Source organism: Daktulosphaira vitifoliae, unplaced genomic scaffold, assembly GCF_025091365.1.
Source record: "Daktulosphaira vitifoliae isolate Bord-2020 unplaced genomic scaffold, ASM2509136v1 Scaffold_2, whole genome shotgun sequence".
Classification (NCBI taxonomy): domain Eukaryota; kingdom Metazoa; phylum Arthropoda; class Insecta; order Hemiptera; family Phylloxeridae; genus Daktulosphaira; species Daktulosphaira vitifoliae.
The window spans coordinates 15,160,559-15,181,346 of NW_026099573.1; the positions used below are offsets into that span (position 1 = coordinate 15,160,559).

At 33.7% G+C, this 20,788-nt stretch overlaps 1 protein-coding gene across 1 annotated transcript in view; it reads right to left on the reverse strand.

The window, feature by feature from the left end:
* Window positions 1-897: 897 nt before the first annotated feature.
* Window positions 898-20,788, reverse strand: part of LOC126899747 (nephrin-like) — a 45,051-nt gene continuing 25,160 nt past the window's right edge. Inside the window, exons 2-19 of the mRNA XM_050674907.1 lie at window positions 18,926-19,066; window positions 18,529-18,714; window positions 15,101-15,253; window positions 14,500-14,682; window positions 12,999-13,152; window positions 12,077-12,213; window positions 10,689-10,988; window positions 9,205-9,341; window positions 7,668-7,821; window positions 6,380-6,685; window positions 4,923-5,192; window positions 4,574-4,855; window positions 4,285-4,457; window positions 3,396-3,612; window positions 2,964-3,326; window positions 2,500-2,636; window positions 1,978-2,167; window positions 898-1,895 (exon numbers count right to left, since the gene is read on the reverse strand). Of these exons, the coding sequence (XP_050530864.1) occupies window positions 1,639-1,895; window positions 1,978-2,167; window positions 2,500-2,636; window positions 2,964-3,326; window positions 3,396-3,612; window positions 4,285-4,457; window positions 4,574-4,855; window positions 4,923-5,192; window positions 6,380-6,685; window positions 7,668-7,821; window positions 9,205-9,341; window positions 10,689-10,988; window positions 12,077-12,213; window positions 12,999-13,152; window positions 14,500-14,682; window positions 15,101-15,253; window positions 18,529-18,714; window positions 18,926-19,066 (3,740 nt within the window). The 3' untranslated portion in view covers window positions 898-1,638. The remainder of the gene's footprint in view (window positions 1,896-1,977; window positions 2,168-2,499; window positions 2,637-2,963; window positions 3,327-3,395; window positions 3,613-4,284; window positions 4,458-4,573; window positions 4,856-4,922; window positions 5,193-6,379; window positions 6,686-7,667; window positions 7,822-9,204; window positions 9,342-10,688; window positions 10,989-12,076; window positions 12,214-12,998; window positions 13,153-14,499; window positions 14,683-15,100; window positions 15,254-18,528; window positions 18,715-18,925; window positions 19,067-20,788) is intronic.

Sequence of the window (20,788 nt, forward strand, 5' to 3'; positions counted from 1 at the left end):
TTAAGCAAACCTTTTTACTGGATGAGTGTGGTTATAACATATTATTATGTTTAAAGTAAAATATGTATACTATACCGATGACATTGCACACTCATAATATTTAAAAAATCGAATTATTTATACGGTAATAAAGGAATTTAGGGCCATCTTGATGGGGGTGTCAAAACCCCCTACTTGGCAATTTTTTTTTTTAAAGGAGGATGCTACCAAAAAATAATTATTAAAATAAAAGTCATAATTTTTAAAAACTTATTCTTCTTTTTCTTCGCCTTAGTCCCAACTATTTGGGGTCGGCCAATTAATAATATTTAAAAACTATTTTGAGAAATTATTCAATTGACAAAAATAAATTTTTAATCCTCCTTTTATATTTTTGGATTCGGGGCGACCCGAAATAATTTGGAGGAATTATTTTTATTTTTATAACAAAACTTTAAAATAATGGTGAAATGTGTACGTGGGTGCTTGTAGCCAAATGAAACCTTTATTCACGCTTATGATGCCCTTATAGAACAAATATATAAATATAATTGTACAAAACTCATTTCATAACTACCTCAATTTTTGTAATAGTATAAGATAGCAAAAATTTAAAATAATTATTACCATTATAAAAATATTTTTGACCTTAAAATTAACAAAACTGTTGAATATAATATATATGTGTAAGAAATGATAGTATTAATTATTTATTATTTTGTTTTGACGATTATTAAAATTTAATAAAAGTTGATAATAATTTCAAGTATTTTTATTTAAACTATGTACATTTTTACAATAACAATGTTATATAATTCTATTATGTTACAATTAATAACACTTAAAAATCTTTTTGTAAAAATTATTTAATATATAACTTGATTATTGCATTGAATCAATGCAATAATAATATTATTTTATTAAATGCCATATAAAAACATAATTTTTACAGATTTATTTAGAACACTTTATACAATGTAATCAGATAACAATGCCGAGTAATATGTTTTGGTATGTATATTTATGCCATTAATAAATTGAAAAAAAAAATTATAAAAATCATAAGCAGAGAAAAATAAATAAAAAGTAGAATTCATGAGTTGGATAACTAAATACTCAAACAAAATTAATAAAAAAAAACTGTATAGGTATTAAAAAATAACCTAAAATATCTACTAGAGATATCAGTTAAATAAAAATTAGATTTGTATTGGCACATTTATTAACTCAATAAAAAAAAAAAAAAGAAGTAATAAAACAATAGGAATTGCAAGAAAAAATAAATGATTTGTGCAATTTTTTATATTATAGATCTTATTATATAATGTGTACCATAACTTTTTCATAGATAGTTTTACTTTACAATATAAGTGTAGTAATGGTACGAAATTAAGTTAAGTCTTAACAACAATTCATTCTTTTCGAGATCAAATTTGAATAAATATAATTTTTAGTATAGAGCTATATGGTATAATGATAATTTCTTAATTTAATTAGTTTCACAGTTGCCGTCGGCGAGCGGGTCGAGGACTAGAATGACGACCGCAGTTGGCCAGCTCGTACCCGTCGCGTTTTGAGAGCTATAGATCCGCTTTCGGATCTATAGCACTGCCTTCGAGCACATTTGCAAACTGTCAAGCGCTAATCATCAGCAGGTTTTCAGACTAAATGACCATCAGTTTCGCTGGGCGTGTGTGCAAACGTTTTCAGGAAGTTTTGCGTGGAAAACACGGTGACGTCGGGCGGAGGTGGCGACTGACTGTAATATTTACCGGTCAAAGAAGTGGGTATTGCAGGTGGTGGTCTGTTGTGCAACACAGGAAGCGGCGGCACAACCCTGGCTGTTTCCGCTATAATGGGCATTGGAGGAGGTGGCATCAAGAGCTGTTGCTGTTGATGACGGAAGACACGATCCTCTATTAAAAAAAAAAAAAGAAACAAAAAATAATCAAAATTTTGTCAGGTAAAAAAGCAAAAATGTATTTTAATAGGCCTTACCGAGATTCAAACGATCGTTGACGTTATGTTGTGCCATTGTGTTATGGTCATAGGCGTTTATATCTATTGCGCTTACGTATTGCTGGTGGTGTTGTCGAGCACCTGTATGATCGTTTTCATTGATAAAAGGATAATCAATCTGTTCGATCATATAAGACTGCTCGACTGCTGATTTTTGCTGATGATCGTCCTGAAATGTAAACAAATTTTTAGTTTTGTCATTTTACTAATAGTAGTTTTTTTATCATATTTATTTTGAGTGAATAATCGTTTTTATTAAGAATTAATAAATAAGATTAATTGTAGTTCACTATGATTTTTTGTCAATAGAAAAACTAATTATGTACATCATAATTTGGCTAGTAACTATTAATAGTTGTTATTTTTGGACATACGCTACTCTTATTCTTAGGTCAAGAATATTTTACGAATTTAATTGATTTAAAATATCATTTATTTTATGAAAATTTACTGAATTGTAAATGATGATGATCTTTTTTACTTTATACGATATAAGCTTACATTGTAATCTGGAGAGACATTCGAGTAAGTCTCGGACTTCTCTGATATAGAACTCATGTTTTCATCGTAGCCTGCATTGTATGTGTTAGGTGCATACATTTCAATTGTCGGTGTTTTACTACTCTGATCTGTGTTATCTACAAAAAGCAAACACACCAATTAGTCAAAACTTAAATAAACATTTACTTATTGTATATAATTGCTTCTATTTTTCGTCTCGCGTGTTTTCTGTATCGTTGTAAGCGTAAGTTGCAAATGGATAAATATCGAGTAAGATTAATGGAGAATGCAATGAATGTAACACAGAAAATTACATTGTAAATAATATAGATAAAAAAACGTAGATGGATTATTAAAAGAGATACATTCAATCGAAAAAAAAAACCCAGTAGAAATATTAAATTTGTTCAGAGCATCAAATAAAACTGAATTGATGTTGAAAATATTAAAAATTAAAATTTTACCGTTGACGCGTTTGTTGAATCTGCGTCGCCTGTGTATGCAATAAGTGACCACTATAATGTTCAATAGTATGAGGCCACCTGTGACTAAGGCCAGCAAGACTAATACTATGTACATTCCGCGGTCTAATCCAGCCTTGTTGAGACCCGAGTCGGTCACGGGCGATCCGCCAGTAGTGGTAACTCTTAGACTCTCGGAAGTGTATTGGCTGTCGCCGTATACGTTGTGCGCCAGCACGCCGAAGAGATACGAAGTGTCCGGGTCCAGTCCGGTGACTAAATACTGAGTTTCATTGCCCAAATCCTCGTATTTATACGTCTGCTTGTTGAACGCCCTGTACCGTATTCGGTAATTTGCCGGTTCTCCTAAAAAGTGTTAAAGATGTTGTGTAAATATTGCAACCGTAGTTAAATAGCCGGTTAAGAGGTATTTACCTCCGTCGAAACCAGGAGACCATGCGAGCAACACGGCCGTGTCTGTGGTGTTGACGGTTCGAAGATCGATCGGCGGGTCGGGGTGCGAGAAGACCGTTAACTGGTTTACGGAGCTGGTCCATCCCAAGTGATTACTGGCAGTGCACGTGTAATCTCCATAATCGAACTGCTCTACTTGAAGTATTGTTAGCGTCGATTCGTAACGCGTCGCGTCCAACTGTATAACACAAAATAACATACATGATTTCCATTATTACTATTATTAGACACGGTGTGCGTACAACTAGAAGTGTTTCCATCGGTACCCACCCCTTATGACTTTAAATTAACGCATGGGCCTCTAGTACCGAATTATCGAGTGTAGCCCCCCCCGGCGCCAATACTCAGCTATACTTAATTCTATATCAATACTTAATTCTTATATTAAATTCTCAGTAAGCTTATTTTTCGGAAGTTTTGTAAAATATTCAATTATTTTGAGCTATGAACTTGTTATTCGTGTAGAAAGTGGTAATTATTCTTGTTAATACACCAAACGAATAATTTAAATCAGATACTTTGAGGAAACAATAATAATTAACTATTTTCAATCAATACAAAATTTTGCAAATTTTATTATTAGTGATTTGGTACCAATAACTGTTTTAGTCTATAAAAGTATTTATAGTTTTATTATTTTTATGAATTCATGTCATACATAAACTCAAACACGCTGCCAAATATTACTAATTCAATTAAAAAATAATAATCCGAGTCATTCTAATTTATTGTTATAAAGAACAAATCAATAAATAATGCCCATGAACAACAACATTCTTTTCGGTCTAACTTTTTGTACTTAGACACGTCACAAATACATATTTAACACGATAGAAGTTTAAAAGTTTACCTGTTTTTCCTCGACGATGTACTTGTCAGACAAACTCGTTATATTTGATCCATCGCGTTCCCAGGTGAACCGAACAGACGGAGCGCCTACAGCTCGGCAGTGTAACTTAGCCGCGACTCCCGCGTTGCTCGCCGTCTTCATTTCGTTTTCCAATAATGTCATCTCAGGTTTATCTGAAACGAACAAAAATGGCCCAATTATTTTCAAATGTTTATTGATTTCGGTCTGTTCGGGTTAGCCAAAAGTATACCGGATGATTTTTACATTTTTACTTATAAGCGACACTCACGTTCAACAACTAGTGAAGCTGACAAAGAAGAGACGTTGCCCAATCCGTTGTTGGCAACGCAATCAAATGATCCTGCATCCGCCCTTGTTGCATTTATTATTGTCAGGTACGACGTTTTATTCCGGAATACAGCGGAAGTTCTTCCATCGAAATCAAAATCTGGACGTGTCCAGGTCACGTGTTCGGCACCTAAAGGAAAACCGTCGATGTTGCACCACAGAATGGCAGCTTGACCTCCGGTCACGACCACTCCGACGGAAGCGTTTGTCACGGTAGCTTTATCTGTTGAAAAATAAATGAAAAATACAAAAAAACCTTATTTAGGACTATTGTAATAGATTTGCTTTACATTTAACTGTCAGCTGAAACGTTAAAGACGACGACCCTTCAGAGTTGGTCGCCTCGCAGGTGTAATTGCCCGCATCATCTCGCACCAATCCCGTGATGTTCATATTGGAATCCCGTAGGTATAGTCCGTGTAAGGTCCGCAACGGCTCGTTATCTTTGAACCATTTGTAAGTCATGTGCGTTGGACGACCTTTTGTTTGCAGCATGACGAATAGGTTATCTCCTTCCGAAGACGTGATCTGGTCTGGATATGATTCAAATGAAGGTTTGTCTATGGAGAACCAAAAAAATAGTGTTAAACGCGTTTTCTTAAATGTATCCTGTTAATTTTCGTTATTATGAAATAAATAAATATATATATAACATTTTATTAAAAATACAGGGGTAAATTTAATTTTAATAATTTTATCGTTATATGATAGTGATTTTGCATAAGGAAATTAATAACAATTAGACAATTAGGTTTGTTGGGTCGCTTCATTTAAATATGTATAAAGTGAAACGTTATAACCAATTCGTTATGCATTTCTAAAAAAATGTTTGAGATACTGAAGATTGTATATTGACTTAGTCATTAACAACAATGTATGTAAAAATAATATTTGAAATTATTATTGTGGATTTAAGAGGAGAACTCATCGATTTAAATTAAATGAATATGTAATGTGCTTGATTATTGAATTACCAAATATAAACGGATAATAATAATAATTAACATTGCAGTGCAGCTGAAAGATTTTAATAATCGGATGTGGTCACGCTAAAGAAACAATCTTAATAATATTATCATAACCGTGTGAGTGCAGGGTAAACCATTGAAGGGTTAACGAAGAAACAGAAGTTAATAGAACAGGTGTGTAGATATGGTTCACTGAATGGGTAAAAAAATACGTTTATAATGTCCAATAAAGGTTTTCAAAGGTTAAAGCTAAGATAAAAATTTTATAATATCATTTACGAAAATAGTTTGATGATGCTTTTGGACGCATACATGATATTCAATTGAGTGAGTAGTAAGCGACTTTATAGTTGTTGTGTTAATCGCCAATATTTTTTAAAATTTTCACGTACACGCCAAATTCGTGGCGTTTGAAGTATTTCATTTTAAAATGATGTGAACGACAAAATAATATATAGTAAACAACGCAATTAATAAATTAAAAATATTTACTTAAGATTGATAAACTAATATAATTAAAAAACTATACATTTTTCATGAAGATTAATATAATACGCATTAAAATGAAGGGCTAATTATATAACTACAAAAGTTTGACAATTTTAATAAAAAAAAAAAGACCAAATTATTTTTTGGCTCTCCTGAAAAGTGTGAGTAGTATCTTTTACAGCAAATAGCCTTTCAAGCGACTATATAATATGTTATGAATTCCAAATAAGGTACACGAGTATACATCGTACACATGTGGTTTGTAATAGACTTTGATAAAATAAACTTACGCAAAACATTTAAGGTGACTTCTCGGTGTATGCTTTTGTGAAGAGCCAAGCTAGTAGCTTGGCATGTGTACACCGTTTCGTCCACTTCAGGCGTCACGTTTACTGTCATTTGAATAGTGGATAGTTTGCCGCCATGTAGACCAGGTTTAGAGAAGCTATTGATGCCCTCCGTGACAGGTATACCCTCGTGCCACCAGCTCATTTTTACCGCCGGGTTGCTAGACGTAGCCTCGCAGGTGAGTGTTGCCCTCGTGCCCGGCTTCAGGTGCACCGGCTCTTGTTTGACGTGCAGGTGGTCGGGCATGACTGGAATTATTAAATATTGTATCACACACGAATGAACGCGATATTAAATTGTACGATTAATAAAAAAATACTACACACGACCGGCTGAAAATCAAGAAACTTCTCGAAGAACCGCTAATTAAACGATACTCTATCGGGTCGATGTGTTATGCCTACAATAACTCAACATTTATCAGGCCATAAATCGACGACCACCTGTATCACAACAGTCAGTTCACTTTCGTACAATCGGAAGCCGGACAATTTTGTCCGAGCCATGCCGATCGTTTAAGGAAACGGTCGCAAATTGCTGTGTAAAGTCGTTTGAATTAATTATATTATTATCGAACACGAGGCCCACGCCGACCCGGGCGCACCTGTTACTTTCGGTGGGCGCTTGTTGCACATTACGACTCACAATCGGTCGGGCTTAGCAGGACGATGAATTTATGTCTAAGGCCGAGCGTAATAATTACACATTTGATTCAAAGCCTAGGATTTAGGATAGTTCATTCAATTAATTCTTGTTATTGGCTCGTAACACTAGTTTGTCTAGTTTGGCGAACTTGCGGAGGCTTCATCACACCACGAACGCTCGGTCCGTTACTAAACAGAGATTCTAATTCTCGTTTACATAAGTAAAATTTATCGTCACCTGTTCTACTCTCTTAATTCACTCAAATCACCGACTAGCAACAGATTAATAAATGTAAAATAACCATAATTAGCATGACAGTTTCCGGCCAGTGATATCGAGTTCTGCGTCACGGGCCGTGTTTATCAGTATGATGGGCTAATGTTTGATTTGCACTAGACATACCTACTCCTGTCTATTATCAGTTCTATATTATTTTCACTGTACTCTCACTTCAAAACACTCGTTTTGAGTACGCTCGTTCACCTAACTACTTTTCATAAGTAATACCTAATCATGATTTTCTAAAAACCAATTTGGACCTTTGACGATACCCAATATCATTACAATGTAATCGTTTTCACTTACACTGTACGTCTAGCTTAATGGTTTTAATCAGCGGAATTTGAAGGGCAGGGTGCGTTGTTTCACACTTGTACGTTGCATCGTTGTCCGTGATGTTGACCAGAAATGATAGATCAGCCGAAACGGAATTCTCGTTGCTCGTTATGGCCGATTGCACCTGATGACGAAGGGCAAAAACACATAGTTCTATTAGACTTTTAATTATTTACATTATAACACTACACGGTATTAATGGTTCAATTATATTGAGTTCCGTTAAAATAATTACTAGCTATAATTACGTATAAACGTGTGTCGTTAGACTGATTAACACAAACCGGTTGCCAAACATGCAACCAAACAATACATTTGTAAGTAGTACAGAAATTTTCAACGCGAACACTAGAAATATATTATGGATCTGTTAAATAATTGGGATTCAACGGGTTAAATGTCAAGAAGAAGATTTCTATTCTAAATGAATTGTTTTAATAGATTATTTATGTTATTTGCATTGCTAACGAATGGACTAACTCTTTTTGGAATTTGTAATTTGTATATATTATTAGACTATATTAACATATTATTAAAAAAAAATAATGGTTTTAGTTATGCCCATCACGTGTTTCATGTTTTATAATTGAAATTTGGAGATTTTATAACTGAAACTTAATTGATTATTTGTACAATAATACAAATCACAGACTTAAGTAACCATCATTTTAGATACGTTGGCAATACAACGATGAATTTAAGGGGACGATTTTAGATTAGGTTGGGATGTAAAATCAAAAAAAAGATTTTTACTATTCGAAAAACAATTGAACCGCTCTGCATGATTCATAGATACATTTTTGTTTGAGTTAATTCAAAAAAGGCTCTTTATGTTTTTATTGTGTATTTTCCCCGTTTTTATTTAGTTAAATGAAGGACATTTTTATTATTAAAAAATGCTTGTCTGACATAGCTAAAGCGCTTATATGTTCAAATTACAATCGCGTTCTATTATACCGATCCGCAATCAAACCGTCTGTTTTACCGAATGTATTTTAAGACGGGCCGCAGTACCAATCGTTTTTCTAACAAGATTTTTAAAAAGTCGTTTCTGCTCACCTTAGAATACCCGTGATGATTCTATTGAGGTTTTAGAAGTAGTGGCATTTTTTTGTGTCGATAGAAAGGTCCAAAAAGATATTTATTGCGTTTATCGAACAGTCTCGGAAGTCGAGCGACCGCGGTGAATTAGATTTGAAGGCGAAGCTTTATTGGTAGCAAAAAGGGTAACCCCATACCCCTCTCGGGTACAATATAAATAGATATAACCCAACAGAACTTTTTTACCCAGACCTTTTTACGGAAATGATTCTTTTACTACCTCTGGGTGTCCATGAAACTTTTACACTAAGGGTAATTTTGAATCAGTTTTTTTCCTTTCTTTTTATTTTATTCATAATACACTCATCGGAAAAATATATTATTTCTTCGTGGTGGTTTTAAGTTAGAAAGAACACGAGCAGCCATAGCGCAAATAGGTTAAAAACAATAATTATTAATTTGATACCTTTTTATCGTTTCTGTACCATGCGATCGACGCTAGCGGATTGCCGCCGGTCGACAAGCAAGACATCTTATGGACCACTCCAGACAGAATTGGATTACCGGACGAGTAGTCGATTATGATCGGTGCTCCAGGCGGATCTGTAAAAAAAATATTAAATGATAAGAAAAACGCACACACACGCTGACGTGCGCTATACATAAGCGAATGGCGAGTAATCTAAGTCGTGTATAATTTTTAATAACTCTAAAAAATAAATGCGGCATTACCGTTAACTGTACATTACACAGAATTAGAAACAAGCGTGGGTTCGTTTGGCTGATTTCTTATAGTATTTGATAATATTCATAATAAAATGGTAGTGCGCGTTGATTTTTAACTCTTCAATTACAACGTTGCGCCTTAAAAAGAAGTATTGGAAAAATTGATTTATTGCTAGGCGGCTGTAGTGTTTAAAAGCGATTGTAAATCTGATTTAAAATACATAAATATCGTGTATGATTATTTCTCAGTTATTCAGTAATTATTCACTGAATATTGGAATCGCGAAACTGCTAAGAGTATTATTGAAATGGGCCGCTCATAAGACGATATTATACATCTCTTTAGATAAAAGTGTTTTTAACGCTGCAATGTCCAACACAAGTATCTCAGTTAGATAAAGTCGTGTTTATTTTCAAAAACCAGTTATTTTATCGGTACACATCAAAACGACACCACATAAAATTTAACAAGCTGGAGTTACATAATTGGTGAACGGATTTCAATTAAAAATGGTCGTCTTGAGTTTAAGGACTATTGAAAGCATTTACGGTCCGGTTATTATTTTTGATTTGTTATAAAACATACGTTACTATGTTTTAATGTGTGCGCTGAACATGATTGCAAATCGGAAGGAAATATTAAACATTCGGATATTAAAAACAATTCCAAAGAAACGGATCTGATTCGACTGTTACATAAGGTTTTCCGTGTAACGTGAAAACTTTTATTCGAGCTGAACCCACCTACTATCGAATAATTTTTATTGAATAGACTAATTTTGTTTGAATAAAATATTATTAGCGCAGTGTTGTTTTTTCCGGTCATATACTGTATAAATAATTTACTGTTTATACGTTTGTTATACGTTATTGTGTTTTATTTTTCTTGTTTGTTACGCGGTTCCTTTTGAGTGACATCTAATACACTAGATTGTGGTTTTTTCTCATTACTTTTCTTCACTCGATATTCAATATACGTGTGACTTCATTACCACTGAATCGCGCACACCATATCCTTCATCTGGTCGCGGTCCGAGTATTTTAATAACAATACGAGTGTCTGTGTACCCAACACCTAGGCGCGCATTACGAGAGGTAGTGTGTGGGTGTGCGTTCCACAAACGAGAAAACTAAACTCAACCTAATTTTATTATTATTTTAGTTCATCTCTGTGTGTTTGCGTTCACGAGATGTAATATAAATTTATAGTTTTGTTGTACTTACACAGCACGTTAATCTTGTGGGTGGCTACCACTCGGTCTGAGGGGTTGTTGTTGACGGCCTGACAAGTGGCCACGACCGACCGTTGACCGGCCGGCATGACGAATGAAACGTTTGATTTTGTTATCCAACTCGATTGCGGCGCAGTTACCACTGTGGACGTGCTATTCCTTTCCTGTTCACCGGCCACTAGCCAATTGATCACCGACGGAGGATTGCTGCGACCAGTTTCACAAGTTAAATTTATTATTTCCCCTTGTTTGGCTTCAGTTGGTCCTTTGATTTTAACGTGACCCGAAGCGACTAAAAAAAAAAAACAGTGAAAAATCATCCAACTATTTATTTAAGGAAAAGATGTAACCAAATAGAAACTGTATGCCATCCCTCGGGAATTCATTCTTAAAACTTGACCTCCTTTCTGGAGAGCAACTTTGATAAAGAAAAACCGAAAAGACATATGTATCACTCCCTATAAATGGCACGTTTATAATGTCTTTTTGTTGACAAGATGAATTGATTTTAGGAAAAACCAAAAATGACGGACTGTGTAAAACTGTTTTTGACTTTCTTCGTAATTTAGTTGATTGCGAGAAAATATCAAATAATATAGTCCAGAAGTTTATTACTTGATTACGTTTTATAATTAGTGTTATGTTTTCCAAAGGAAAAGTTGTAAGCAAACATAATAATAACTCCAAAGGTAATTAGTGTCGTATGAAAGGTAAACGACTGGTGTGAGAAGCGCAGTCTAGTGTAAAACAAAGCGTTTTTGATGTTATTAAGTATGGGAACTAGATATTATTGTTGTTGCGCCAGTATAATGTTATGCATTAGATAATAATCAGAGCGATAGCAATCGTTTGTCAGATGCTACAGACATCTTGCAGGGTGAAATTTCTTTATTTTATTTTTTTAAATAGTGTACTGGATATTATGGTTTACATATTATTATAATCAAACCGTCGGTATGAAATCGTAGGTAAAGGAAAAGATCGAGGCTGTGCGGCATCTACACCTTAACCGTCGGCGGCGGCGGCAACGATAGTGTTGTTTAAGTACTCGTTGGTATGTATATTACATTAAAACAAGCTGCCCTTTGAGATCCTTCAATATTAATGTTATCATTACACTGAACAGCGATGAATTTTTTAATATCGGTATATTAACTGTGTCATTCTACACGCCTTCCCGGTCTCCTATATCGTGTATCCGATAACGTTTTAATATGTAGTGAAATTTGTTTGAAATAAAAGTAAATATCCCGTTTTGCACCCAGTTTTGTATTTTAACAAGAATTAGCCTTTGTCGATGGCAATTCTAATGGGATGAATTTTAATTATATCGACTAAAAGTAAAAAAATGTAAAGGTACTAAAATTGAAAAGTACATACACGACACCGAAAGCACTACGTCGGTGTTCAGTGGAACTTGGCTAATTGAGTTTTTCGCTTCACATCTGTACTTCGCATTGTTGTCTGAAACGTCTGCAATGAACGAGTACGTGCTTTCCGACACTTTTTCACTGGTTCTGAAACAGAAAAAAGGTGAATACATTTTATAGACCAAAAATAAAAAAAGAATTGCCGCTACGAGAGAATTAAAATGTGTGGCGTACAAATTTCAAGATGAACGCGAAATTGCTCGATTGTGCGAAAAATGATATGATGAAAGGTGTAGTTATCATCAATTGATTTAGTGTTAATAATTTCAAATACCGTTAAGTTATTAAATTTTACTGCAACGGTTCGGAGAAAAACATAAAACCTTTTTAGGTAAACAAGTGTATGAATCGCGGCCTCTCATTGGGTCATTTTGACACGATGAAAAGAAAATTCTGAATCAACCATTTTCAGAAAAATACTAACTGGCTGATAGACTCGACTATCGAAAACTCAATTCAGATTAACTTGAGTGTTTCGCGTGGGAATATAATATAACATCTTATGTGGATTAAAAGCGTGTAATTGATTATGGCTAGTGCATTAATTCATTCAAACAAAGCAATTGCTATGTTTACTACAGTTCAAATACTAACCACGTCTTAAAAATTAATTACATTAAAGAATTGTGTGTTTGNGTGTAATTGATTATGGCTAGTGCATTAATTCATTCAAACAAAGCAATTGCTATGTTTACTACAGTTCAAATACTAACCACGTCGTAAAAAATTAATTACATTAAAGAATTGTGTGTTTGCTTTATTGTAAGGTAATAATTACGGTCCTGACGATTTACTCATTAAACATACAATAGATATAAGTTTTTACATTTTACATTTTTATAAACAGCCATTATAAATTTTGGTTAATTTACCTGTATTCAGTTTGGATAGGTTGATTATTTTTGAACCACGTCAGTTGGGCTGGAGGGTTTCCTACCTTTGATACACACCGCAGGTTGACATATTGGCCTTTGTCGATAATTTCTCCATCTATATATCCTTCTATGTGTGGCATACTAGGAGGATCTGTTCAACAGAAACAAGAAAATCGAGTCGAATAAGATTGACTTATAATTTGTTGATAGCATTATTAATTATAATATTAAGATCGTTTATAATTAAGTCTTTGTGTAAATTATTAAGAGAAAAGGCGGTAGTTAGTGCAGATTCGTGTCTTGTCACTGGACGAAAGTTTACGGAGGGTATGAATTATAGGATTTTTAGATCAATAGTTTCAGAAAAGGCCTGCCAAGAAAACCAGGAAAAAATGGTCATTCAGCTAAAACTTTAAATTCAGTTTGCCCGTATAAAGGCACTTACTAAAAATCACCTGCGGCGAATATTTTTATTGCTACAACACTGTCTACATGAATATACGTCAAAGTGAATTATCCCAAAACCGAATTACATTTAAAAATGATTACTGCACTTTCTAGATCGATTCAAATTTATGTAAATATTCTTTACTCTGTGTACAAGTGAAGAATATAATAAATTGTCTATGAACGCTCTCATAGTGATGAAGTATTTTCAGCCCAGACAAAGCTTAACGATTGGTCCTCCGAGCAAAACAATGTAGACGAAACGTATTCGTCAGTCGTATAAATATTATATTGTTCTCGAACGCTAAAATATGAATAGCATGTGGACGGCAGTCAGTGTGAATGAATTTCATTCGTACCATGAGAATAACGCGTGTAAATAATTACAATCATTATATTTAGTTTGTGGACTTCTAGTTAATAATAGAAATTCTACGGTCTTCGTTTTTGCTTTGGGCCTATTATGTGTCGAACGTTAAAAGACTCCAGCGGCGTAATCCGCTGTGAATTTACATATTGTTACAATCGCAATATTATTTTGAATTGGAATGGGTTATGCATCTTCGATATGAAAAATCCATCTCGCCTTGTCTAGTGTATTTCGATTCTTTGTGACGACAAATTATAAAAACGAACATTACGGCAGAATTAAAATACAGTGACTACTTATTACTTATTCGATTGGATTGAATACTATCTTGGCTATTCTAGGAGAATATAATAATATTCAAATAGTAAAATTAAATTACGGACGGGACAATGTTATTAGCAATGAAGACTCTAATGGATCCAATAAATAACGTTTGTGTCGTTTTCGAATCTATAGAATAATTCGGAGTGTATTAAAATAAACAATGTTTTAATCAGATAATTTTGGACTGTAAAGTCATCTGTAGAATTTATCGGTCGAAATTACCAAATATTTATCATACTATAAATTGTTTTTTTATTGTTTCGCTAATGTTAAACACTAATGTCAATAACTGAAAAGATAGTGGTGATCGTAGTTTTACGAAGTGACAACATTTAAGAATCAAAGTCATGTACTTACATAGAACTCTAATTTCAATTGAACTTTTCAAGGGTTCTGATAGAGCCTCGTGTCTAGCCTCACACGAGTATTTCAATCGGTCGTCTTGTAACGTAGTCGGCACTTTTATTTGACTGTGAACTGTGTACAATTTTAATTTGGTTTTTCCTAGAATTTCTTCTGTTATATTATCCACTCGGTGTTCTATAATTAAAATAAACGTACAATGAGAATTTGTTGAAAAGTTTTCAGCTGTGTTAGCGTACAAGATAGTTTCATTAGTACTTAATATAAAATGTTTGCAATTATTCGGTTAAGGTTATGACGTTTTCAAGTGATTGAATGACGAGTTCAGTAGTATTAAGGCATAAAGATACCACTTTTGGATACAGTAAATTTTTCACCGGTTAATGATAAATAATGGTATTATAAAGTTCGAAGTTTGCCTCGCCCTTTTGCGTTATTGCGCCGGGGAGAAGATAGCTCTTTAATTTATGACCCGTAATTAAAACACAATGTGTTTTGTTAAGAAATGAATACTACACAAAGATCCAACGAGTAATGAAATGTAATATTTCTCACAGTGAATTATCTCGTGTGTTAATGACACAATAATACTAACCCGGATTGATTTCGACATGGCCGCGAAACCATATTATTTTTGACGCCGGTTTTGAGTTTCTGGCCAAACAGTCTATGGTGGCCTCGTGGTTTTCTTGTACTTCCAAAATGGAATCCGAAGATTGATCAACAATTTCCACTGAAGACGGAGGCCCTGCAATAAAATATTTAATGCGTTTATTTTGGGTTATTGAAAATATATAGATGTCTATATAGGATCAACATTTGATGTATGTATTTTTTATTCTATTACCCACAGGCGCTTATGTTTTAATATAATATGTGTACTTTATGGGGGAGTCACACGTATTGTGTCACATGTGTGTTTCTAGAACATGCAAACCAAGGAGCTGTCTCTCTTTCAAAAAAAAAAAAAAACCACTTTTTGCCGAAATAATACAGCCGACAGCGATAAACTGCGTTTGATTTATAAGCATCCATGTGGGACTCTTTGTGCACATTACAATATACGTGTGTAGTGGTGGCGATGTGACATCTGGACTGGAATCCTCTGGGACCGTTACAGACACAAAAATCATGTATAGTTTGAACTCGAGAAATAAGACAAAACTACCAGGTCCTACTCGTACTTAATATTTCAAAATTAATAACAAATGTCGGCATTTAAAACTAATATAATTATCGTTCTCACAATGTACCACCGTACAAAGGGTGGGTCGCCTGACATTTCAATGGTACTGTACACGGTATCAAATATCATCAACTTACAAAGTTTGTTATTTAAATCCCTCCTTGATTTTACTCAGAGGTGAAAATATTTTATATCATAAATAATGGAAATAAGTCGTCTTTTGTCCTATAAATGCATAAATCGCATTATTATGCACTCGACATTTAGAGTGTTTGAAAAATATACTTGAAAAAACAAATATTTTATTTTTATTTATCCCATTCAATGTTTATTCTATAAAATATTATTTATTTGTTCTCCGGAAAAAAGACGTTGGAACGCAAAAGTATTGTCGTCGAGTCAAAGCCCAACAAGAAGTGTAAAGGTAAAATTTACCTACTGATTTATCGTTTTATTTATTTATTTTTTGAGGAACTAAATGTTTATAAACATCTTTTACTGGGTCCATTATGTTCTTTTTGTCACTTTGTGATTTGTTCAATAAGAAGAAGAAATACAATAAACTGTGTAGAGTTATAAATTTTTTATCAGTTTCCTGTGACGTTCATTATATATATTTTTATATTTTACAGAGGATGGAGTCATATTTTTTATATAAAATTAAATTGTTTATAATTACAGATTTGTTTTTCACTATGTGCAGTGTTTTTTTATTATTGCTTAAAAGTTTTGAAAAGTATAAATTATTCAAGTGCATTTAGGAACAAAAAAAAAACTTTGTCTTTCACGCTCCTGAGTTGACCTGATAGTTGTTTATATTTTATTAGGTGGTCCAGAAAATTAATATGATCTATAAAAATATTGTCAAATAAGTATTAATACCGGGCCTAGATTTACTGGATAACAAAAAGTATCATTTTACTCTTTCTCTCCCGTTTTGAATTTCAACAATATTTATTGTTAGATCAATAATTCTATTGCGAAATGGTTATTGATTAAGAAAATAAATATTTTAGTATCTAACGTCGTCAGAGTCGTGGTCGAGTGTCACTTTCCATATTACACCAGTTTTCTCTACTGGAATAATACCGAGTTATATCATATTTTCTTAGTGAAAATTATTTTTTTGGGACCGTAAAGAAACTTGTGAGTAAAACTGTTTTTACGTTATATTCTAATTTAAAATATATTTAAATTACTCCTTTGTAGTTTTTATAATCAAAGTAAATTTTTCTGACATAACTGTTCACGTCGAATTAAAAAATGTTTTCCTCTTGAATAAACTATGGTAAAAAAAATATGTGTTGCTTGGTAAAGATACATAGAGTTGAAGATTATACAAAATTTTAGGTTGTAATCGTTCGAAATGCTGTTAAAAGACGTGTATGATTTTTTGGGATAATTAAACACTGTTGTATATTAAGTCCGTAAGAAGTAAGTTAAGTACTAGAGAATTTACATCAGACTTTTGTGGTTTTATAATAACACAAGCAGAGTACTTTGTACTCTTGCAAAAAGCTCGACATTGTTTTATAATAACAATGATAATAATAATATGTTTCCTGTGGCTAAAGATTTTATTATGGCGAGCGTTTAAACAATATTACACAGGCCTCTAATTTAAACGGCAAAAAGCAAAAAACCCCATTCTGTTTTGTAATTTATTTTTTGAGTGTTTTATTTTTATTACGTGAGAAAATTATGTAAACGTTGGGTTAGATATATTTTTTTTAATTAATAGTTTTCCCGAGTATATCTGCCATCAGACTAACGCGATAACATGTACGGTTTTTTTTTTAACACATTGAGCAGATTCGCTCGCACAGTGCTTTTGTTTGTTGTTACTCTCATAACACACATTTAATCTGTATCATCTGGCTTAAAATGTGTAATGCGGGTGTAAATGTTGGCAAATAACGGCTACGCTTTTTTTTTTTTCATAAAAAGTAAAAGTGACTGACGAAATGTTTCGTCTTGACATTCACACATTCATTGATACTTCTCCGGTCGCGTAGTAAGTGTCATCACTCGTATCATAGGTGCTAATAGTTCATACTAAGTGTAATACACTGTAGGAAATGTTATGGATTATGGACACGAGTGCTGTCGCACACATAATCAAATATCCGTAAAAACGGCATCGTTACGCCAGTGTGATCCGATAAAAATCAGGTTATTATCAGTGTTTAACTTTGATTCAGTGTGAAATAAACGAAGGTGTTCTCATTAAGTCGATGATTCAGAACGGAAACAAAAAATAACTAAAGCACCTCGTTTAGCCCACGTGATTGGATATGCTAGTCGCCCTGACCGGCAATTATAATGTAATTCTTTTATTTTTTTTGTCGGGTGAAATTATTACACCAAAGTTATTTAGTATACCATTTTAATTGTACGCCTACCGCCACAGTCTCCTAATCGGTCCACATAATGTATTCTGTATATTGCGCACCAGGGAGTGATGGTAGCTATGTAAATTATTTGTTTAATCACGTGTACGTTGCACATGTTTTGTTTTTAAGGGATAGTTTTTAATCGTTATTAGTAGAGTTCAAAAAGTTTTCTGCCATCCATTAAAAATTAATTAAAAACGATGTAGAGATTGTAGACAAAGAGAGTTGGATTAAAGCGTAATTAAAAATATACACGACGTTTCAAATCGAGGCAAAATGTTACAATCGAATTATTATTGTTATTAAAAAAGTAATTACTGTCATAAGTTCCGAAAATTATATCACAGGACAGTAAAGCGCGAGTCGATAGGATCAATTTTTGTTTGATATGTGTTAATTGTAGGGTAACGATTCAATATGGTCTAAAAAAGTTCAATCACTCACTCATTATGGTCAGTCTCGCAGAAGACCTGATGGGCTTGCTTCCGGCGGCTGGGCCAGGGCTCACCTGACACTGGTAAAGAGCGTCGTCCGTTTGAATGACATTCCTGATGAGTAAATTGTACACTCCGTTTCCGGAATCGATCACCATCGAGTGACGAGGATGTCCTGGTATTTCTGCGGCATAACCTATAATTGACACCGCGGTATGTAGTCATAAATAACGAAAATATTAAAACATTACACGGTGGTTTTTTCGCTCAATTTCATCTGGAACTCCCGTCACGCGGATGATGTCAAACCAACCGCAAACATGATGTCAGTTTCAAACGTATTGGACCCACCGACCAATTCACAAGGGACCTATTGAACCCCGTTCTAAACATAGTGAAATACTTACCAAGTGCCAGCCCGTCCTTGGTCCATTGACAGTCGCCGGCGATGTCGTTAATTTCACAGCGCAACGTCACATTTGCACCTTCTCGGGCGTTAACGTCTTTGGGCGACACCCTAAATGACTGTTGCTTGAACGCCGTGACATCTGTAAAGAACACAGTAAACAAAGTTAATTTGGATATCTTCCAACAGCAATAAAACGGAGGTGCAGTGTGCTTAAAAAAGAAAAAAACTTAAATCAAACGCGGGTAGCAATCTCCGCTACCTCACTGTCGACCTGCTGTATTTTTGTTTTGCCTAAAAAATTAATACATGCAAATGGTGTGTGTTCGTAACAACTAAATGAGAACGTAAAATCTTGCTAATGAATTTCTCGTCATGCAATCAATCGTCGGCATGCGTGTTTACAAGACCGTTAACGATATGATAACACAACGTACGTCCATGAATGACAAAATTTGTTTCGTGCACTTTAGCGTTTTGTGCGGCCTAAAAAACTGACACTTATTTTTATCGGCGGCGATAATACATCAAATATTGTTACAGTTTCACGAAAATTCACGTGACGGGTTCGCCGTGCTGACGTCTAATGGACAAATCGTGTGGCTGCCATAGATCCGAAAAAGTTGCCCATGTGCCGGGGGCGTGAATTTTTAAATGGTTAATCAGTTAGTGATCCATTATATTGTTTTGCTTTAACTTTACCTTATTAAGAATTCGTAAGTGAAACGTTAAATATTTAACTATTGAATATTCGAAAATCAAAATTATAACTGAATACCATTTGAAAATATTACTTAATGTGATTGTATGTATTTTTAACGATTTCATTTTGCTTATTTTTGGACGGATAAACTATCGGACGTTTAAAATCAAAAATAATCCTTTGAGATCATTCTATACATTTTACTTTTTGAAAAAACTAAATCAAAAATTGCACGACTCAAAGGAATGCTTAGACTTGTCGTTTACAAAGACGCTTTCTACAATTGAATGAAATTCTTGTTCTTTAAATGCTTTTAAAATAAAAGGTACATACATGTATCCATATGTTATACTAAGATTATTTTGTTATCTTGAAAAAAATACCGTCTATTTATTTTGTTTATTGTAGACCCCTGTCTCGTAAGTCGGTGCACAGTGTTAGTTAATTGGATATTTCATCTGTGTACTGACACTTTGTTGTTTATCGACGGTTACATGTTGGGATTAAGTTGATTCGGTTGAACGCTTCAATCAAAACCGATCATAACGGCTTATGTAAAACGTCATCATTTCGTTGTACATGTATTATTAAATTGGACTGCCAACACTCTATCACTGATAATATATGTATACACTTACAAAGTTTTCACACGAGATAATCGATGTTAATGCGTTTACTTCGTAAGAGCCAAGACGACATTTTATATGACAGTTCAGTCTATTTCTGAACCTCGTTCTCTCATTCTTGTCACTTAACTACTGAGCATCGGTAATTACCACATAAAAATAAAATATAGTAGCTTTTAAATGAGAATAACGTTAATATCGTTTCATTTGGTCTCAACACCTAACATCACTGATGGTCTAGTGTATTTTTTTTCAACAAATCCATTTTATGAGCTCAACTTTTTTGTCAGCTTCCGGCTATCCAGATGAGATTATTAAGGCATTAACCAATTAGTAATACCAAAAATATAGGTTCGTATCTACAGTTTACTACAACTGGCATGTATAACGTCGCCACACAGGTAAGTTAAGTTACACGTGATGCTAATTTAGATAAAACAAACTGATTCGGCATATATTTTCACACGACCAATCGACTAAATACAAAATATAAAATAATATGTATTTTACGCTGCTACAAATTCGAGTGCATGTT